This window comes from Ovis aries, chromosome 3 (assembly GCF_016772045.2).
Source record: "Ovis aries strain OAR_USU_Benz2616 breed Rambouillet chromosome 3, ARS-UI_Ramb_v3.0, whole genome shotgun sequence".
NCBI lineage: Eukaryota > Metazoa > Chordata > Mammalia > Artiodactyla > Bovidae > Ovis > Ovis aries.
The window spans coordinates 193249188-193269579 of record NC_056056.1 but is presented as its reverse complement, the minus strand read 5'-3'; the positions used below and the strand labels follow the sequence as shown (position 1 = coordinate 193269579).

Here is a 20392-nt window from a genome sequence, read left to right as displayed (position 1 = left end):
ACAGTCTCTTCTATTGATTCTAATGATTATTCTTAGAAACAATCAAAAAAAAAAAAAGAAACAATCATTTTCTTTCATGAGGCTTCTCACCTTTCTCATATAATGGCATAGTAGATAAAAACCTTATTTTTATAATATAGAAAACAGCTTCACACCATCTTAAACAGTATTCAATAAAAAATATTTAAAAAGTCAAAATTAAACTGAGCTAAGTAGGTATTATACAAAAAATCAGAAAGCAGATGATGAATACCAAAAACTTCTAATTACTGGAAACCCTTTTAAAAAGTTCTGAACACCTCATGATGAAGGCTCAAAAATCAAACCATTACCTTTCTGACTTAATCTGAGAAGTCCTACAGGTTTGTAGTTCCTAATAATCCATGGCTCCAGGGCCAACTGGTTCAGTAGCCACTACACTACTTAACAGACTCATTCAGTACTGAGAATAACAAAGCTCCCTGGATTTATCAAAAAGGGGAGAATTCGAGAATTCACACTTTCTTAACCAATTAAAAAAAATGCCATTAATATCAACATCTGGGAAACAAACCTGATGAGGCTACACGTGTGGTGTATTTACACTTAATTCACATGGGCTGTTCAAAATCAAACAACACTGACATGGAGCCATTTGCAGTGGAGTCATTAGTATCAAGCCATTCATGTACCTTGAAATTAACTATTTAGGAGTTTTCAACCTTATTAGTTCAGGCTGGCTATGAATTGCCCAGAACTGCTTAATTGCAACCCCACATTTCATGGCATTTGCAGGGTTCCATACCTGTAGATGCTCATGTCGTTCTGGAGAGTACCATGGTACTCCACTCCTATCTTTCAGCATCCTATACCAGCATAAAATGCCACTGGATCTTTCTTTTTTGTGACAGTTATTCAAAGCTTAATTACAGTCAGATCTTTTACACATTTGACAAAAATAACTTGTTCTAATTTATGAAAAAAAATGTACTAGGCTGCTGCTGCTGCTGCTGCTGCTAAGTCACTTCAGTCGTGTCCGACTCTGTGTGACCCCATAGACGGCAGCCCACCAGGCTCCCCTGTCCCTGGGATTCTCCAGGCAAGAACACTGGAGTGGGTTGCCATTTCCTTCTCCAATGCATGAAAGTGAAAAGTGAAAGTGAAGTCACTCAGTCGTGTCCGACTCTTTGCAACCCCGTGGACTGCAGCCTACCAGGCTCCTCTGTCCATGGGAATTTCCAAGCAAGAGTACTGGAGTGGGGTGCCATCGCCTTCTCCAGTACTAGGCAAGAAAATATTAATTTTTATAGAATAAGACAAATATGTGAAAATTATTTTAAGATTTTACAAGAGTAAAACTCAAACTAGATGAGTAGCTTGCAATCTTCTCTGTAAGTTAATGTCCTATAATTATGCTTTTTAAATAATAATTCTGCTTTTTAAAGCCATGTGAGACTTCTGCAAGATATACTTGTCCATCCACCACAAATGGTTCCACATCTATATTGTTTCATTTTGAACAACCTATTTGAATTAGGTCTGAATATTCCACACATGTAGCCTCATCAAATATGTTTTCCAAATGTAGATATTAATGGGATTTGTCTTCACTGATTGAGAAAGTACAACAAGTTCTCTCCCCTCGTGTTGTCTCTGACCACTGATTACCTGCTGACGTCAAGATAGTGCAGGCTACGTTCAAATACAGTATATCAGCTGTTTTATATCACAATGTTTTATATTACACATGGGCTCACACCCAGTTTAAGAATACACTGATTTTCTTTCAACATGTAGCCTAGATGAACTGTGGGCTCATTCTCTATATTTCAGTTTGGGTTTATTCCCTTAATTATTGCATTTTGAGTAAAGACTGTACCAAATACTACCATACTTTGCATTCCCATATCTAATTTCTCTAAGGCTGAATTAATTTGTTGCATTGCAGGAAAAAACTTTTCACCTTTATCTTCAATCTTGTTTCCAGTCATTCTTAGATATTTCTTATGTAGTGCTTTACCAATCAATTCTCCACCTCAAACCCAATATCACTAAACATAAGGTTTAAGTAAATATTCTCTCATTAACACATGGATTCTTCTTTAAAACTTTGGAAAAAGATGCAAAAATCTTCAGCTGTTACTCTTTCTAATGGTGTTAAGTACTGTAACCAGCAGTGATTAATGTGATTCCCTCTAATCACGCTCTGTGGGCCTGGGCGGAGGCTGGCATAGAGACTAGAGAAGTCAGGGAAGTGCGAACAGCCAAAGGCAGCCTCCCTGCAGGCCACAGTGACATCGTCATGACAACTACATGCACAGACATGCCCTACTGGACTTTTCTAGAAAAAACTTTCTATGAACTTGTGAAAAATTGGCTATCATCTACTTTAAAATAAGTTTCCAGAGCTACAGCAATTAGTTCTGAAAAACTAGCAATTTTCTCTTTGACATTAAGACCAAAGTATAACAGGTTTTCTGTTAGCCTTCTGAAATATTAATTTGTTTTCTTACATTTAACACATTTATTAATACATTTTTTGTATTTATTAATATAAATATGTATAAATTAACAAAATTTCTCATATTTATTAATAAATGTATTAAATTTCCTGTCAAATGAGTAATAAAATATATTTACTTACTGCAGAAGAATTTGACTCCACATGATGACTGCCTGAATCGATTTAAATCATTGAAGAGGTCTACTTTGACAACTACGTTGATTTCCCCACGGATACCTGTAATTTCAAAAGGAAAATCAAGTTTATACCTTTAGAAGATAAAGTATAATTAAATAATCAGCAAATAAATGCCAATTAATGATTTTAAAATAATGTATCAGTCATAATAGCAATGCTAACCTTGTTTCCTATTTTTATTCTATAGATGCTCTATTTAAGTAAATACTGTTCCCAACTTATTTTACTATTTTAAATATCAGTAAAAATACAGAATATGAATAATGTCACAATACACACAAATCTCATCAAATATCTTACCTTCTTACAATAAACTACTATCGATGGAATTGCCAGGTCAAAAATGTAAAATAGGCAGAAAAGTGCAAGACTGTAGGCAGAAGTATCTGCCAGTTTCTTATGAGTCCATCTGCCCTTTTAAAGAGATGACATTATTTTTAGGTTAGTGGTTCTCAACTTTTTGATCACTGGGCCCCTCTAATCTCAAAAACTATTGAGGATCTCAAAGAGTCTTTGTCTATGTGAGTCAAAACCTATCTTCAATATTTAACATGTTACAAATTTAAACTGAAAATTCAGAAAAATATTTACTTATTACTTCATTTAAACTAACAGGAAATCCACTTATGACAAAATAAACATTTTTATAAAAATAACTATATTTTGAAAAACAAAAAAATGTTTAACGATAGAGTGGCATTACATTTTTTTGAACCTCTATAGTGCATAACTTAATGAAATATTTAGATTCTCATTTCTGCTCTGCATTCAGTGTGTGGTAACATGATATTATCATAAGATACCTCTAGAAAGCTCCATTGTACCCTCTTAAGAAAATGAGGCTAAAAATGGCAAATGACATACATGTAAGTATCATGCCAAAAACAGTTCTTATCTCACTTCGCAGGGCCTATGAAAGTATCTTAGGGACATACAGATGTTCCTAGACCATACTTTGAGAACTTTACTTTAGTTAACAAAAAGCCTTTGAACACTTTTATTCCTTTCAAGAATGTTTACGCAGAAAAGTTTCAAAATCATTCATTTTAAAGTATGTTTTAGAAACAGAGTACTAATATTAGATGATTTTTAAATGATGTATTTGCTTATTATTGCACAAATTCAGCAAGCATTATTCCAAATTATGGTCAGAAAAGTTACAATTCTACCAACAATACATACTACCACATGTCTATTAAAACAAAAGCCCTATTTTTTAAAAAAACAAGTTTAGCACAAAAGTCTTTAAGACAAATTAAAAGACCGTGAGGACTTCCCTGGTGGCCCAGTGATAATACAGGGGACATGGGTTCAAATCCCTGGCCCAGGAAGATCCCATATGACACCCAGGGCAAGTCCATGCACCACAACTGCTAAGCCCGAGCTCTGGAACCCGCGAGCCACAACTACTGAAGCCCAGGCACCTGGAGCCCATGCTGCATAACAACAGAGAAGCCCTCGCTTACCTCAACCAGAGAAAAGCCCATGCAGCAACAAAGACCCGGCACACCCAAAAATAATTTTGAAGAATTAATTTTCAAAAAAACATTGTGACTTATTTTCTTAAAATGTACTGCTTACCGTGAATGGTATCATAAATTGGAAACCATCCTGAGATGACAGTTGCAGCCTCACTGTAGAGTAAAGGATCAATGTCAATGTATACTTTACCGATGGCATCATTTGCACTGTACGTATCATGGTCAAGAACTGTGATCTGGAGAGGTTCATCTTGTAAATCTTCATCATCCACCTAAAAAAGGATACTTTAAAAGTTAAATCTTATAATAAAAGTATAATAAAAATCTTATAATAAAAATCTTCATTACCATAAATGTATGCATAATGTAAAAGATTACTTATCTCTGGGAAAAAATAAATCGTACAGATTTATCTGTAAATAAAGGTAGAGAGACTAGTCATCAGAGAAATGCAAAAGAAAACCAGTGAGATACCACCTCACATTATATTCTTTGTATTAAAATGGTCATCAAGTCTGGTGAAGTCTACCTCCAAAATCTAAGTATCTTCCTTTGGTGGTTAAAATATGAAACAGTTCAAAGTAAAAGAATGCAAATGAGCCTTAGCCATAAGAAATCAAACTCACCTCATTCATAATAAAAATGCACATTAAAATTATATAATAATTTATATAATTTATAGGATAATTTTCAATTAAATTATCCTATTAGGATGACTTACATTTTTAAAATAAATAAATATGGACAAGAATATGGAAAAACTGAAACTCTCAAGACATGCTGGTGGGAATGCAAAATGGTGCAACCACTGTGGAAAAGTTTGGCAGTTCTTTAAAAAGCTAAACACAGAAATTACCATATGACTCACACTCCACTTCTAGGTATATACCCAAAAGAACTGAAAACAAAGATTCAAACAGATCCTTGTATACCAGTGTTCACTGGTGTGGCATTAATCACAACAGCCGAAAGGCAGAAACAAATCCAAGTGTTCAACAACAGATGAGAATAAACAAAATATGGTATGTTTATAAGATGGAATATTATTCAGCCATAAAAAGAAATGAAATTTGGATACACACTGCACAACACAGATAAACCATGAAAACATCATGTTAAGTGAAAGAAGCCACACACAAGAGGACAAATACTTATGATTCCACTTTTATGAAATACTTACACAGGCAAATTCAGAGACAGAAAGTAGATGAGAGGCTACAAGGGGCAGGGGAGAGAAGGGCACAGGGAGTTGGTGCTGAATGAGGAGTTTCTCTGAAGTGACCAAAAAGTTTGGGAAATAGTGGTGATGCTTGCATATCATTGTATGCAGGTAAATGCAATTAATGCTGTTGTATTGTACACTTAAAAATGGTTAAAATGGTAATATTTATGATATATTTTTACAAAATTCAAAAACTTTTAATCTGTACACAGTTTGTAAGTGATTTTTGGTATATGCTAAAATCCAGAGGAAAATTATTACAATTATTACAATATAACAATACCTTTTTAACCTGGGCTCTCCTATTCATACACCATTTTTCTAAACTGTAACATAATTTTTTGGAAAATTCAATATTCCTAGGGCTTCCCAGCTGGCACTAGTGATAAAGAATATGCCCGCCAATGCAGGAGATGCAGGTTTGATCCCTGGGTTGAGAAGATGCCCTGGGAGATGCAACCCATTCCAGTATTCTTGCCTGGAGAATCCCATGGGCAGAGGCCAACGGGGCCGAAAAGAGACACAACTGAGTGACTGAGCACACACATAGGAAATATTTTGCTGGTGTAGAAAAACTACAATACCTGGAATAAAAAGTAGTGCAATCATTCCTGGGGAGGGGAGAAAAAAGGGTCATACCAAAAATACACACACAAAAGATGCTGACATTTAAAAACTTACCTCAAATTTAAACCACTCTGAGTTCCACTGAGGGTTGAGGGACTTGAGATACACATCTGTTTTAAAGGTGGTATTACCAAATTTTACCTAAAAACAAATAAGAAACAATTCAAATATAAAGATCAAAAATGTGACTAAAAATAAAATTTAACATCAGCTAAGCAATGGGAAGATTAACCACGCAGGAGGGAAAAAGACAACTATCCCTGAGACGAAAGGGGAGAAAACAGGATAGGCCTAGGTAAATTGATAGATTACACCTGGGAACAAGGGCTCGCCCACTGTTCTGTTTGACTAGCTCTGCCGATCCCTGGGTCAGGAAGATCTCCTGGAGGAGGGCATGGCAACCCACTCCAGTATTCTTGCCTGGAGAATCCCCAAGGGCAGAGGAGCCTGGTGGGCTACAGTCCATGAGGTCACAAGTGTGGGACATGACTTAGTGGCTAATCCACCACCAACTCCGTATGGAGGAAGTACTCAACACAGCCTTCACTAAACAGGAGCTTAAACAAAAGAGCAAAGTCTTAAGGGTGGGAAGGGGAAGTGAAGTCACTCAGTCGTGTCCAACTCTTTGCGACCCGTGGACTGTAGCCCACCAAGATTCTCCATCCATGGGATTCTCCAGGCAAGAATACTAGAGTGGGTTGCCATTTCCTTCTCCAGGGGATCTTCCCGACCCAGGGATCGAACCCAGGTTTCCCACACTGCAGGCAGACGCTTTAACCTCTGCACCACCAGGGAAGCCTCTTAAGGGTGGAGGACCAGCAAAACAAAATCAGAAGGTAAAAAGGACAGCTGTCTTACCAGCTCATCAAGGGAATCCAGAACTACAGACTATTATTACAAGAACTTAGTAACATACACTCCTCTATTTTCTTACTTCCTCATATTTGTTATTTTTAAACATCTTTACTTATGTATACATCAATTCAGTTCAGTCGCTCAGCCGTGTCCCACTCTTTGCGACCCCATGAATTGCAGCACACCAGGCCTCCCTGTCCATCACTAACTCCCGGAGTTCACCCAAACTCATGTGCATCGAGTCCGTGATGCCATCCAGCCATCTCATCCTCTGTCCTCCCCTTTTCCTCCTGCCTCAATCCCTCCCAGCATCAGTGATCAGCAATAAACTATAGTCATTAAGGGTTTTATGTTCCTACATTAGGGGACAATAAAAAGGGTTGGATGGGGAGTCTATCTGGTTTCACACTCAGTCTTGGCAGGCACTAAATCAAAAAGAAAAAGTAAATAAGAAGGAAATGAAGAAGATGGAAAGCAGGCTAAATCCCTGGGACGTTTCTAACAAAGAATGGAGATTGTGAAACCTCAGACTGGACTTGAGAAGCGGTCAGGAAGCTTAAGAGCAAAACAGATAAGAAACTACTTCCTAGACTGTCTCATCTTTCCTAAATTTGATCTTGCCAAGCTCTTTCCCAATTCTATCAGTTTTCACCAGTATGTATCTCTCACCCTCAAAATTCACTAAAGGTTTATCCCAATACACAGTAAAGAATTTTGCACATTGTAGATACTTAGAAAATGCTGGTTCAGTCAGATTACCCATGAAATCTCCTTTCCTCCCTGACTTACAATCCTACTTTTGGTATTACAATACTGGCAGACATTAACGTTTAATCAGTCCAGAAAATATTCTAAAAGCAAAATACCCAAAACTATGGTCATTATCTTCTGTACATTTTATCATACAATTTGAACTACCATTTTGTACCTAGGTAGTTGTGTCAGAGGGTAGAAAAAGTTTAAGAAAGTACACAAAAATAGTAAGTTCTTGCATGGTGAGTGTGCTTAGTTGCTCAGTCGTGTCTCACTCTTTGAGATCTCATGAACTGTAGCCAGCCAGGCTCCTCTGTTCATGGAATTTTCCAGGCAAGAATACTGAAGAGGGTTGCCATTTCCTACTCCATCAGCCATGGTAAGGACTATGATAAATAAGAAACTGAGGAAAAGGGTTTGCCAAACATGTCACAAACAGCTAATCTCCTTGATTTCTAACAAGTTCCTACAAAGCAGTAAGAAAAAGATCAATAAACCAACTGAAAATAGGAAATTCAAAGAAACGGAAACATAGATGTCTTTTTAATGTATCAAAAGATGAAAACAAACTAAACCATGTTGACCACTTAGGCTGGCAGAGGTCAAAAAGTCTGAAAAAACAGTGTGAGTGAAAAGTTTCATACTCATACTCTTGTTGCTCTAAGTGCAGCTTTGAACCATCTTCACAAAGTGCAATCTGACTACATTTATCAAAATGTTAAATGCCCATACCCTTTAAATTCATACAGAGATGCACAAGGACACATACAAGCAGCATTATGGTGGCAAATGATTGGAAGTAACCTAGATGTCCATGAGTTGGGAACTGGCTAAATCAAGTATGGGAAAGCTGCGTGATGCAGTGCTAAAGAGAAAAATGAAGCTGTTCCCCAAACACTAGTACAGAACAATGTCTAAGGGCCCAGGTTTGATCCCTGGTCGGGGAACTAAGATCCCACATACCACAACTAAGCCCGTGTGCTGCAAGCAGAGAAGTCTGTGTGCTGAACCAAAGAGCCCAGTGCAGCCAAAATAAACTGAATTTAAAAATTTTTTTAAAAAAGGAACAGTGTCTAAGATACATCTCTACTACAGGGCAATGTGTATGGCATTCTTTGTGGAGGAAAAAAGTGACAAAATGTCATAAGGCATATGACACATGCCTATATGTGCACAGATTATTTCTGGAAGGACACACAGCAAACGTTAACAGAGGCCGCTGAACAGAACAAAACAGATCAGCTGAAGGAGAGGCAACGAGAGGCCAACTCATTTTGTACCTGTTGAATTTTGACATGCATGTATGTTACCTATTTTTTAAATGGGCTATTTTAAAAGTCAAAAACATCAAAAATAAAACTAAATTCAAATGGCAAAAACTCTGTTTAGATTCAAATTATAGAACTCTGGATTCACCTCCAGGAATTTATCCTAAAGAAGTACTTTCACATGTGGCTCCTCCTCCAAAAAATACACAAAAACCTAGTGACAACAAGAAAGGGACTAAATCACATACCCCCTACTAAAGAACGGAGTTGACTATATATGCTGTGAGGGGAGTATGCCCATGGCATAATAACTGAAAAAAACAAGAAACATGATATGTAAAAGTTGCTTTTTTTTAGAGGGAGGAGTAGATAGATACATGCCAAAAAAGAGACAGCAATGATCTCTGAAGAAGGAACTGATAAGGGAGCAGATGACACGGTTCAGTGCTGTAAGAAGTACGGGGCTTTCAGGGTTCCTTCTGAGTATCTGGATCTTTTGTTACAGGAGTTATTCATGCTCAGTTGTCTCTCAGTCCCCAGGTATTGGTTCCAGGACTCCTCCCTACCCCTCGCCCAACCCCCAGATATCCAAATCCGTGGATGCTCAGGTCCCTTATATAAAATGGTACAGTATCTGTGCATAATTTCCTGTACACTTTAAATCATCTCTAGTCCAGAGGGTCGCAAAGAGGACACGGCTGAAGCTGTGTGCTAAGTCACTTCAGCCGTGTCCTCTTTGCGACCCTATGGACTGTGGCCCACCAGGCTCCTCTGTCCAAGGAATTCTCCAGGCAAGAATACTGGAGTGGGTTGCCACTTCCTTCTCCAAAATGCTATGTAAATAGCTGTAAATATAACATATATGTATGCTAATTCACTTCAGTCCTGACTCTGTGAGTCTCTGGACTATAGCCCGCCAGGCTCCTCTGTCCATGGGATTCTCAAGGCAAGACTATTGGGTTGCCATTCCCTTCTCCAGCGGATCTTCCCAACCCAGGGATTCAATTCTACCCTTGTCTCATGTCTCCTGCAATGGCAGGTAGGTTCTTTACCGCTAACGCCACCTGGGAAGCCCATACTATGTAAATAGCTGCCACACACAAAAAATTCAAGTGTTGCTTTTTGGAACTTTCTGGAATTTTTTTTTCCAAATATTTTCTACCTGCAATTGGTTGATTCCAAGGAAGCAGACCCCAGGGGCGTGAAGGGGCCAACTGTATTACTGTGTAACTATCTTTTTACTTTTAAATCACAAATATAAAAGAAATGAAATGAGGAAAAAGACCCCTCAGAAGAAGCATGCTTACTACTTCTCTAACGTTTATTTCATTTCAATATTCAAAATACCAAAGAAATATTTCTTTTTTAATTTACCTAAAAACTACTTTATCTGAAGTAAAATATCATTAGGATTCATAATACCATTCAACACCATTCAAAAGCCAAATGTACCCAAGGGTTTTGGCTCAACTGCCAAAAACCAGCATATCATTCCCTAAGTTATGATTTTTGCACTCTCTTAAGTTCTGTCTCACTACAGTATAGTGCCATAACGTGCTTTTTTTTTGGGGGGGGTGGGTTTGGCGGGGGGGGGAGGACGGTCAACTGCCCATTCCATCTATGTAAAAATCTAATAGTCCCCATACTACTCTAAACGAACAAAAGATTTTTGAAGAAAAAGGCTAGAGCGGGTACTCTGCCAACATTGCGGTGATTCCCCACCTACTAAAGAAGAATCAGAGTTCATTTGGTCTTATTTAATTCAAAGGAGATTTTATTACTCAGCAATTAAATGAATGCCTCACCATTTAGCTACAGAACATCAGGGATTTTAACGAGATTCCCTGGTAAGGTAAAGGCATTCTCTTTCCCCACTCATTAGCTAAATTACCTTGAGAAAGTTATTTAACCTGTTATTTAAAGCTGCTTCCTCCTCTGAAAAGAGGAGTTGCTGTAAGCATTAGTCAGGATAATGCATGTAGAGACCTAGCAAAATGTCTGGTAGAAGATGCTCATTAAATATTTATTTCTTTTCCTCTCCCAGTTCCTTCAAAGCCTCCTGGGCAAACACAAAATGATAATGTAGTTTCGCAGAACAGTTTGTAACATGCACATTAATACTGGGATTTATTTTGATTAACACTTCCCTTGTACAGAATGCCATCCCATTCATCCTGGAGACTCTCATTTAATAACCATCTTTAAGTACTACTTGGTCTTCACTGGCTTCCTGAAAGCCTCACATCATACACAGCAGAAATTCCCTCAACCAATACAACCAGGACCAATATCTGAGTAGTCAGTCAAATAGTCTGGTTAGATCAGATAATAACTAAAAATGATACAAGCAATAAACATTTTCAAATAAAACAGGAAAACAAATATTCATTTCTCTGTCTTTTATCATAAGACTAAAGGCCTCATCTTTGAGTAAGGATCCACTGCTGATAGTTCTGTGGCATCTTTTTTGCGTAAACAACACTCATAATGTATCATCTGTGTTTGCCAGTTTGCGTTTCCTTATAATGTGGTAGAGGGACTTCCCTGGTAGTCCAGTGGCTAAGACTCCACACTTCCAATGCAGGGGGCCCAGGTTCGACCCCTGGTCAGGGACCTAGATCACACATGTCATAGCTAAAGACCTGGCGCAGCCATATAAACAAATAATTTTTTTTTCATGCAGTAGACTTAAAATTGCTGGTAAAAATACTATGGATAGAGAATACTCATTTTAAAATCTTCATCTAATTCAGGAGTAATTTTTAGCAACTGTATCCATAAGTCTTTACACAGCATTATCAACTTCATCATCCCACTTAAATCACTGATTTGTATGAGGTTTAAACAAATAACAATAACAAATGGAGTTGGCATAAACAGGGTAGGGAATAAACACAACTGCCTCTTAGTAATATATCAAAACTGATGGGAAAAACAGGCACACTGGAGCAGAATCTAATGATACGAGGTCTTCAAAAATGTGTTTACGGCAGAAATGCAGAGCACTGGAGACCGTAATGAGTCAGCTGGTAGAAACTGGTTAAGAGAGCATCCACCTTACAGACTTCTCCCCATCCTTTTCAGACCACTTGGCAATCTGTATCCATCTGAGCCACCAGGGGGCCCGTATCCCCTTTACTCAGCCAAATTTTATTTCCCACTTCTATTCAACAAGAACCCTCTTTTCAATTACATGTGCTCTATCCCCTCCTTTTACTTTTATCAAGTTTGTCCTATTCATCCAAAAAATGCTCCCTTTTCCTCTCTGCCTGTGGAAATGTTACCATCCTTCCAGTCCAGCACAAAGGCTTCTTATCACCAGCCCAGACTTCATTATGCTCCTTTCCTATGCATTCATACAGTGCTTAGAGTCTACCCCATACAATGTATCCCTTTATTATACCGTAATCCTTCATTATCCCCTTTTTCCTGCATTAATCTTTCCCTTTCTGCTGGATTATTCCTACTAGCACACAAATATGTTCCAATATCTTCTAATTCCTTTTTTAAGTACTAAAAGCTGCATACCCCTCAATATCACACTATTTCTCCTCTCCCCTCACAGCCTGTTTCTTGAAACAGTTGCCTATTCATGCCACCCCTACTTCCTTATTCCCATGTACAGTGCGTGTGTGCTAAGTCGCTTCGGTTGTGTCCAACTCTGCGACCCTATGGACTGTAGCCCACCAGGCTCCTCAGTCCATGGGATTCTCCCATGGAGTAGGTTGCCATGCCCTCCTCCAGGGGATCTTCCCAACCCAGGGATCGAACTTGGGTCTCTTATTATGTCTGCTGTCTTGGCAGGTGGGTTCTTTACCACTAGCACCACCTGGGAAGCCCTCCTGTGTACTCGCTTTACTACAGTATGGGTTTCTGGCCTTGTCACTCCTCCTGAGTGCCAGTGCCGTCTGAGACATTACTTTCCTGGTTCTCTCCTAAAATCACTGGCTGACGGTATGTTTCCTTCCCACCATCCTCAACTTCTAATAAATTCTTAATGTCAAATTCGTTCAAGGATCCATCTTTCTTCTTGCTCCCTCTTCTCTCCCCCTTAGTCAGTGGTTTGCAAAAGGGACAGAACTAACTTCTAATGGAACTTTAAAAATTGCCAGCGGGTATTTTTGGGACAAACAGTAGTAGTATTAAGCGAAGAAGGGCAGAGATGCTAGGTGTCCTGCAATTCAAGAGACAGTCCCCAACAATGAAGACTTCTCCCATGTCAAGACTACCAAATGTCCCCACCAATAGCCAGATGGGTCAAAAACCAACCTAGAACCTAACTCAGTTTTACAAATATAAGTATTGTAATGTGGTTTAAATATACACTCACTTTAATATACATAATTGTCAAGAAATATGACTACTGTGAAAATGAGTGGACAACTTTTTCCCCATGAGCTGACTATTTTGGAAAAGCAGATCACCTATGGCCGTGAAGGGCCATCTGAGATGCCAGCACTACACAGCCGTCTCACTCTGTGCGAGGAGCAGATGTGTGCAGGAGATGGTACATGGAGGTGACGTATTTGCTATCCTGAATCCCCGCTTTATTTTCTCCACATGGGGCACTTCTCACCACCTTGCATAGTGTCTCTCTTACTTAACAATTTTCCTCATTAACTCTCCTCCCACTAAAACCTAAGTTCCATGACTACAGAAATTGTTTTGCTCACTGCTCTATCCTTGCATGCTGTACTATAGCCCATACAGTATCTGATATACACAAAGCCTCAATAACTATCATGGACTCAATCTGACTACTTCATGTCTTCTACTATGGTCATTAACAAGTATGTCTGTATTAAAATACATATTATAAAATACTTTTATTCTGTATCATATTACAGTTAGAGCATTCTATTGATTCTTTAGAATTGTAAGCATGTAAAGATAGTAAAGGGAAGATTCCAAAATACCTGCTATATAAACATGAGATTGGGCCTCACAGAGTTGAGAAGTACTGGACTGTGGGAGCTTATTTTTAACTCATACCTCTCTTCAAAACACCATACTCACAAATCCAACCTTTTTTTCCTCAATAACTCCAATTAAAGGACCCAAGGACACTTCAAACTGAACATGCCCAAACGGAAGCTTATGCTCAACCCACTCAGTCAATCTCTCCGAATCCCATGGAGACTGAGAAAATTACTCCAGTGACACCAGAAAGCTAGGAATCATCTTGACATCTCCTTTCCCGGGCCCCTACTCCAACCTACCAAGTTCTTTACTGTCTATTTTCAAAGTATATCTGGAATCCATCCACTTCTACTACCAAAACCATCACCCAGACCCTCACGATCTCTTTTTTGAACTGTTATGAAATCTAACTAGTTGCCTGCTTTTGCTCTTTCCCCTCTGCAGTCCATTCTCCAGACAGTAACAGAAATACTCATCTTAATAAGTGCTTCCCACTGAACTGAGAATCAAAACCAAACCTCAGTCATGGCCTCTAGGATCCTGCACAATTGGCTCCCTGATTAACTGTCCAGTGTTATCTCACAGCACTCGCTCTTTCCCTTACTACTTGCCAGCACACATCTCTTCCCTCACTTCCTGAAATAAGCAAATCCTCAGGATCTTCCCTCTGCTGAGGCTTTCTTCTCCTCCATCCTCTCTACTACACACACATACACCGCCGCCACCACCGCCACCACCGCCACCACTACCAAGCAGCTATTCCTTCTCATCCAGCAGGTCTGTGGCTAGCTGGCACTTTCTCGGGGGCCTCCCTTGATAATCCAACCTAAAGTTCCAGAGATGATTCTTCTTTTTTAATAGTTACTGACAATTAGAAAAGTGTATCTGCATATATTTATTTTTTTACTCCAGGACAGTGACTATGCAAAATTAAACTTTTAACAGTCTACTACTTCGAAAAGGGTACAAGTACATGGTATTTAATTTTTTTTAAAACCTTTTATTTTCGATTGGCATACAGCCAATTAACAATGTCGTGGTAATTTCAGGTGAACAAAGAGGGTAAACCTCCTGAGATTCTCTATCACTTTTCTTTCATGACTCTCACCATGATTTCTAATTATAAATTTAATTTTCCTTTACTTTTTAACGTCTGGTTCTCCCACCAAAATATACAGTCCATAAAAACAGGAACCAAGAATATTTTATTCACTATCACATACACAGCAGCTAGATTGGTGACTACCACAAGGCTTGGCAAACAGCAGACACTCAGTAACTACTTGTTGAAAGAAGGAATGAATGAGTCACCATTAAATCCAACTCCTCCTTCTCCAGCAAACACCATTTGTTTCCAAGGCCTGAGAATGTTACCTTAGAAACGTCCCTCAAATCTTTCTCCTTTAATTCATTCCCACTATCATCTAAACATGCACACACTGTCTGGATAATTTTACCACCTTCTCAACTGATCTCCCTGCCTCGTCTCTCATCTATCCAGTCTATCAATAACATCACCATTCAAGTCATCCTAGAAAGAAACAACCTAATAGAAAAATGATCTTATTTCATTTCTGCTTGAAAAACTTCCCCAGACTACCCTACACTCACAAAATACAGGAAAATGCCTTTAATACAAAAAATGAGGTTGGCGCAAACCTACCTTTCTAGCTTTAACCCCCACAAAGCTCCACTACCCACATATCCCTTCTGACACCAAGCACATCACAAACCAAGTTGGTCTCCTCACACACCACATATCCCACTCTGTGCCTTTGATGTTCTGCGCCTTTCCACTCTGCCTGGAAAATTCTGGATATTCTACAAAGCCTAGCTCCAATGTCTCTTTTTTAGGAAAACCCCCTCAACCTTCAGAGACAGAATTAAGTTTCCAGAGTCTACAGAAACACGCATCATCTTGTCTGGAATGGCGGTATGAGCACAGTGGATCAACAGACCACAAGGCTATGGAGAAATACAAGGTTAAGTTACCTCTGGCAAATTATTTAGTGTTCCTAGGCTTTTTTCAAGTTGTAAAGCATTTTTAATTGTAAAAACAGTCAATACAGGTTGACAGTGCAAATGTTATCTCAGAACATTTTCCCCTGGCTCCTGAATTTGCCAGGTTCCTTTGTACCAGCAAGTCTTCATAGCATTTCTCAGGTATCATGATTCTTTTCAGATATGTTTTAATTGATTATATGTATATATTGCTTGGAAACAAAAGTCCATATGATATTAAAACAAACCAATCTACTGTGTCCTTCTGGCACTTCCACTGTAAATGGGAAACTAACAATACAACAGTAAGACTGATATAAAGGCTGGGTTGTGTGTTAGCTGTGGACTCATGCCCAACTCTGCCAACCCACGGACTGTAGCCCTCCAGGCTCCTCTGTCCGTGGAATTCTCCAGGCAAGTATACTGGAGTGGGTAGCCATTCCCTTCTCCAGGGGATCCTCCCAATGCAAGGATCAAACCCGGGTCTCCTGCGCTGCATACAGCTTCTTTATGCCTGAGCTCGCAGGGAAATCTGATATAAAGACTAAGATGTAAGACTAAAATTTAAGATATAAAGACTAACAATTGAAAAATACTTAGCACAGACCTGGCAATAAAAAGACTCAACACATGTCAGCTACTATTTATTAACCTAAATTGTGCAGGTCAGTCTCTGATATACCTGAAAGCAAAGACTATGCTTTTGCAATCTGTGCAACCCCATAACTTATCATCTGGCCCAAAAACATACTCAGTATCTGTTTCTCAAATAAAAATGAAGTTGAGACTAAGCATGTCAATGTTTGTGTCAATATTTGACTAGGTTAGAGAATCTTTAGGGACCGTGAACAGTATTTTATATTGAGATGGAATCAGGCTGTATATTATCATGTATCTATCAACTTGAAGCATTAATAGCCCAAACAATTACTGTTCTAATGTTCTGGCTCCTCCTGACAATTTTTTATTACAGTATTACTAGGCTTCTTTCAGACTCTGGATTATTAACTTTCCGCGCCCCAGGCCTGTGCTAATTTGCATGAGTTTTAAACTAATCATTAGATTTAAAAAGCAATTTTGCAATTTAAACCCATGGCACTTAATTGGCTTCCTACCTCAAGGCACTAAATTACCCTGAAACAGCTCATCAGACCTACCAGTCTATACAAGAGCAGAAAAGTGTTACACTTGGGTTTCAGAACTTGCACTGATGATTCAGAAATCACTATGTTAAAGAGGAGATCGCCTTGCAGCTCTCCCGTGTCCATAACAGACTGTATCTACATTCTCAAACATCTCCATCACTCTAACATTAAAAAACCAGGCACCCTCCCCCCAGAGAAGGGTGGATGTGGGTGTCTGTGTGTGTGTTTCAGTGGCCGCCTGGCCACGCCTTGGGATCTCCTGACTGGCGGGTGGCCTGTTAGGAGTCCTGACATCAGGGTCACCCCTACAGACACAGCAGTAACAGCCTTCCCTCGCGGCTGAGCGTGCCGCTGACGCCTGCGAGCCGTGCACCCATTACAAGGGCTGCAGTCTCAGCAGTCAGCTCTCCAGGGAGGGCTGGCCAAGCACCGCACCCCGCAGGCCGGTGGGCGGGGAACGGGCTGAGGGACTGCGGGCGAGGTGGCTAGGATCCTTCACAGGGCTTGGCGCTCCCTGTGTTTGGAGGGGCAGGACCTTGCACCAACCTCCACGAAGGCATCAGTCAGGTCACTAGCTCGGTCCATCACTGGTAAATGGCGCCCGGCCACGATTTTCACCTTCAGCTTCCCAGGCATCGTCTCGGCTTCGGCCTCTTCTTGGGCTCCTGCAGACACAAACAAGCGAGTCTGCGCCGAGCGCCCAGCCTGGGAGGGGGATGGGCGGGAGCGCGCGGGAAGCGGCGCGCGGCCGCGGGGACGCGCGGGGTAACTGACAGGAGGGCGCGCGGGGGCGCGCTGCGCCGCCGGGTGCTACTTACTCTTGGAGGAGAAAGGGGGCCTTCCGGTGCGGGAACTTAGGCCTCATTCCGGAGAGGCAGGCGGAGGAGTGGCCCCGATGGAGGCTTCTGCCCGAGCTCCACAGCGCTGGCAAGAAAAGCAGAAGCCAGTCGACATCCCGTTGAGCCGCTGCTGCCCCTACTAGTGTTTCTCCTCCCGCCAAAATGGCGGCTCCCGGGGCGGGGGAGGAGGCATCGATTGCTCGGCGCTCGGCCCACCTCGCAGAGGAGATGCGAAATTGGCTGAGAGCAGATGAGAGGCGGGACGGACTTCGAGGAAGCGGAGGGCAGGGAAACTGGTGGAGCTCCGCATCATCCAGCGAGCGCGGGCTGTAGGTTGGAGCACAGCTGCTTCCGGAGGGGAAGCCGGACTCCGGGTCAAGGGCAGACAGCAGGTGCTGCTCCTAACTTCTCCGCGGGCCGTTACCTTCCCGGCTGCCAGCGCAGCGGCCAGGAGAGACCCGGCAGCAGCAGAGACGGATAGAGGAGCCGTTTCAGTTGGCCTTTAACGACCCTTTAGTAGTTTGTGAAATCAGCTTAACTGGTTTCTACCTGGAAGGGCTAGTTTTTGTCTTATATGAAATAGAGTGAGAAATTTCAGGAACCTCTCGGGTAGTCGAGTAAGTATTGGAGTAAGATAGTCGAGCATCCTATAGTAACATTCTTTATTCAGTCATATACACGTGTACTGGGTTACAGATGTTAAGGTAGATTTTGGACGGAAATTTTTTGAAATCCAAAGGCACTTCTTGCAGGAATTTGCCTCGTACCCTTAGGTCATCTCAGGCTGGTCATGCTGGCCATAAATCGGGCCAATAAATCAGGAGACGAGTTGTTGGAACAAGAAATAACGATTTTAATTGGAAAGTTAGCAGATTGAGAAGATGGCCGACTAAGGCCTCAAAAAGCTACCTCTCCTTAATCTCAATTCAGGCGCCTTTTATACAGAAGTGGGAGAGGGGCTCACTCTGTTAGCGTTAGTCGCTCAGTCTTCTCTGACTCTTTGCGACCCCATGGACGGAAGCCGGCCAGGTTCCTCTGTCCATGGGAATCTCCAGGCAGGAATACTGGAGAGGGTAGCCATTCCCTTCTCCACAGTATCTTCCCGAACCTGGGTCTCCCATATTGCAGGCAGATTCTTCACGGGTCTGAGCCACCAGGGAAGTCCAATCGCTGAGCAGAACCAGTAACAGCTGCGGGCTGACAGTTATTCCCTGTCAGTTGCTTGGGGGAGGAGCCAATTGCGGTGCTAACCAATGGCTATAGAGCTGAGCTGCTATAGCTTGCCCCTGCCCTGACACTGTTATAACTTCTTGAAGGAATTTGCCCTCCACTCTTAGTTCGTTTTAGTGTGGTTATTAAGCATCCAAAGATCTACAATTCTAACGGAATTTCAGGACCTCCTACCATTGGAAATTGGGCTTCTCTGGTGGCTCAGATAGAAAAGAATCTGCTTACAATGCAGAAGACCTCGGTTCTATCCGTGGATTGGAAAGATCCCCTGGAGTAGGAAATGGCAACCCACTCCAGTATTTTTGCCTGGAGAATTCCATGGACAAAGGAGCCTGGTGGTCCATAGTCAGGGGACTAAAAGAGTCAGACACGACGGAGCAACTAATATTGGACGTGCTTTATTAAACAGTTTGAAGACTCGATCCAATTGTATATATACATAAACTTGCTAAAATGAAGCCTAATTTATAAGTTCAGACCATGAGAAAAAGATTAGAGAAATTGAAACACACACACGTGAGATAACACAAATCACTCCATAAAAATATTAAAAACAGTGTTAATGCATGCCATGTTAAATACCAGAATGAGCATTAGCAATTTCAGTAAAAAGATTATACCACTGGGATTCATCAGGAGTGGAAAATTCCAAATGAAGATACCAAGATGATATTTTTAACTTTGAAAATACTCAACAAGGTAGACATCCAAATTGGAAGGCAAGAAGTAAAACTCAGTATTTACAGATGATGTGATACTGTATAAAGACTCCATGGAAAAAAAATTTGTTAAAACTAACAAATTCTCTATAGTTTCAGGATACAAAATCAATATATAGAAACCTATTGCTTTCTTTAAAACTATAAGAGAAATTAAAATTCCATTTACAACTGTATCAAAAAGAATAAAATATCTGGAAATAAATTTGACCAAAGAGGTTATATAAGAAAGACTTGTATACTGAAAACTGTTAAGACATTAATGAAAAAACACACAAAATATTGAAAAATATTCCATGCTCATACATTGGAAGAATTACTGTTGTTAAGATGTCCGTATTATCAAAAGCATTCTATAGATTCAATGCAATCCCTATCAGAATTACAGAGCTATGTTCCACAGGACTAGAAGAAACAATTCTAAAATTTTTATGGAATTAAAAAAAAAAAACACAAATAGCCAAAGCAACCTTGAGAAAGAGGTATCACACTCCCTATTTCAAACTATACTGCAAAGTTATAGAGTGATGTTGTCATAAACATAGGCACACAGATTAGTGGAACAGAATAGAAAGCTATAAATAGACCCACAAGTATATGGTCAATTACAATCAAGGAGCCAAAAATATACAATGGAAAATTTTATAACTAC

At 40.2% G+C, this 20392-nt stretch overlaps 1 protein-coding gene across 38 annotated transcripts in view; it reads right to left on the bottom strand.

The window, feature by feature from the left end:
- Nucleotides 1-17958, bottom strand: part of C2CD5 (C2 calcium dependent domain containing 5) — an 87918-nt gene extending 69960 nt beyond the window's left edge. For all 38 annotated transcript variants that reach the window (XM_012175207.4, XM_042247417.1, XM_042247423.1 and 35 more), the window contains exons 1-5: nucleotides 17771-17958; nucleotides 17499-17617; nucleotides 6065-6151; nucleotides 4262-4433; nucleotides 2624-2719 (exon numbers count right to left, since the gene is read on the bottom strand). In XM_012175207.4, coding sequence (XP_012030597.2) covers nucleotides 2624-2719; nucleotides 4262-4433; nucleotides 6065-6151; nucleotides 17499-17588 — 445 coding nt within the window. In that variant the 5' untranslated portion in view covers nucleotides 17589-17617; nucleotides 17771-17958. The remainder of the gene's footprint in view (nucleotides 1-2623; nucleotides 2720-4261; nucleotides 4434-6064; nucleotides 6152-17498; nucleotides 17618-17770) is intronic.
- Between the last annotated feature and the right edge of the window lie 2434 nt (nucleotides 17959-20392).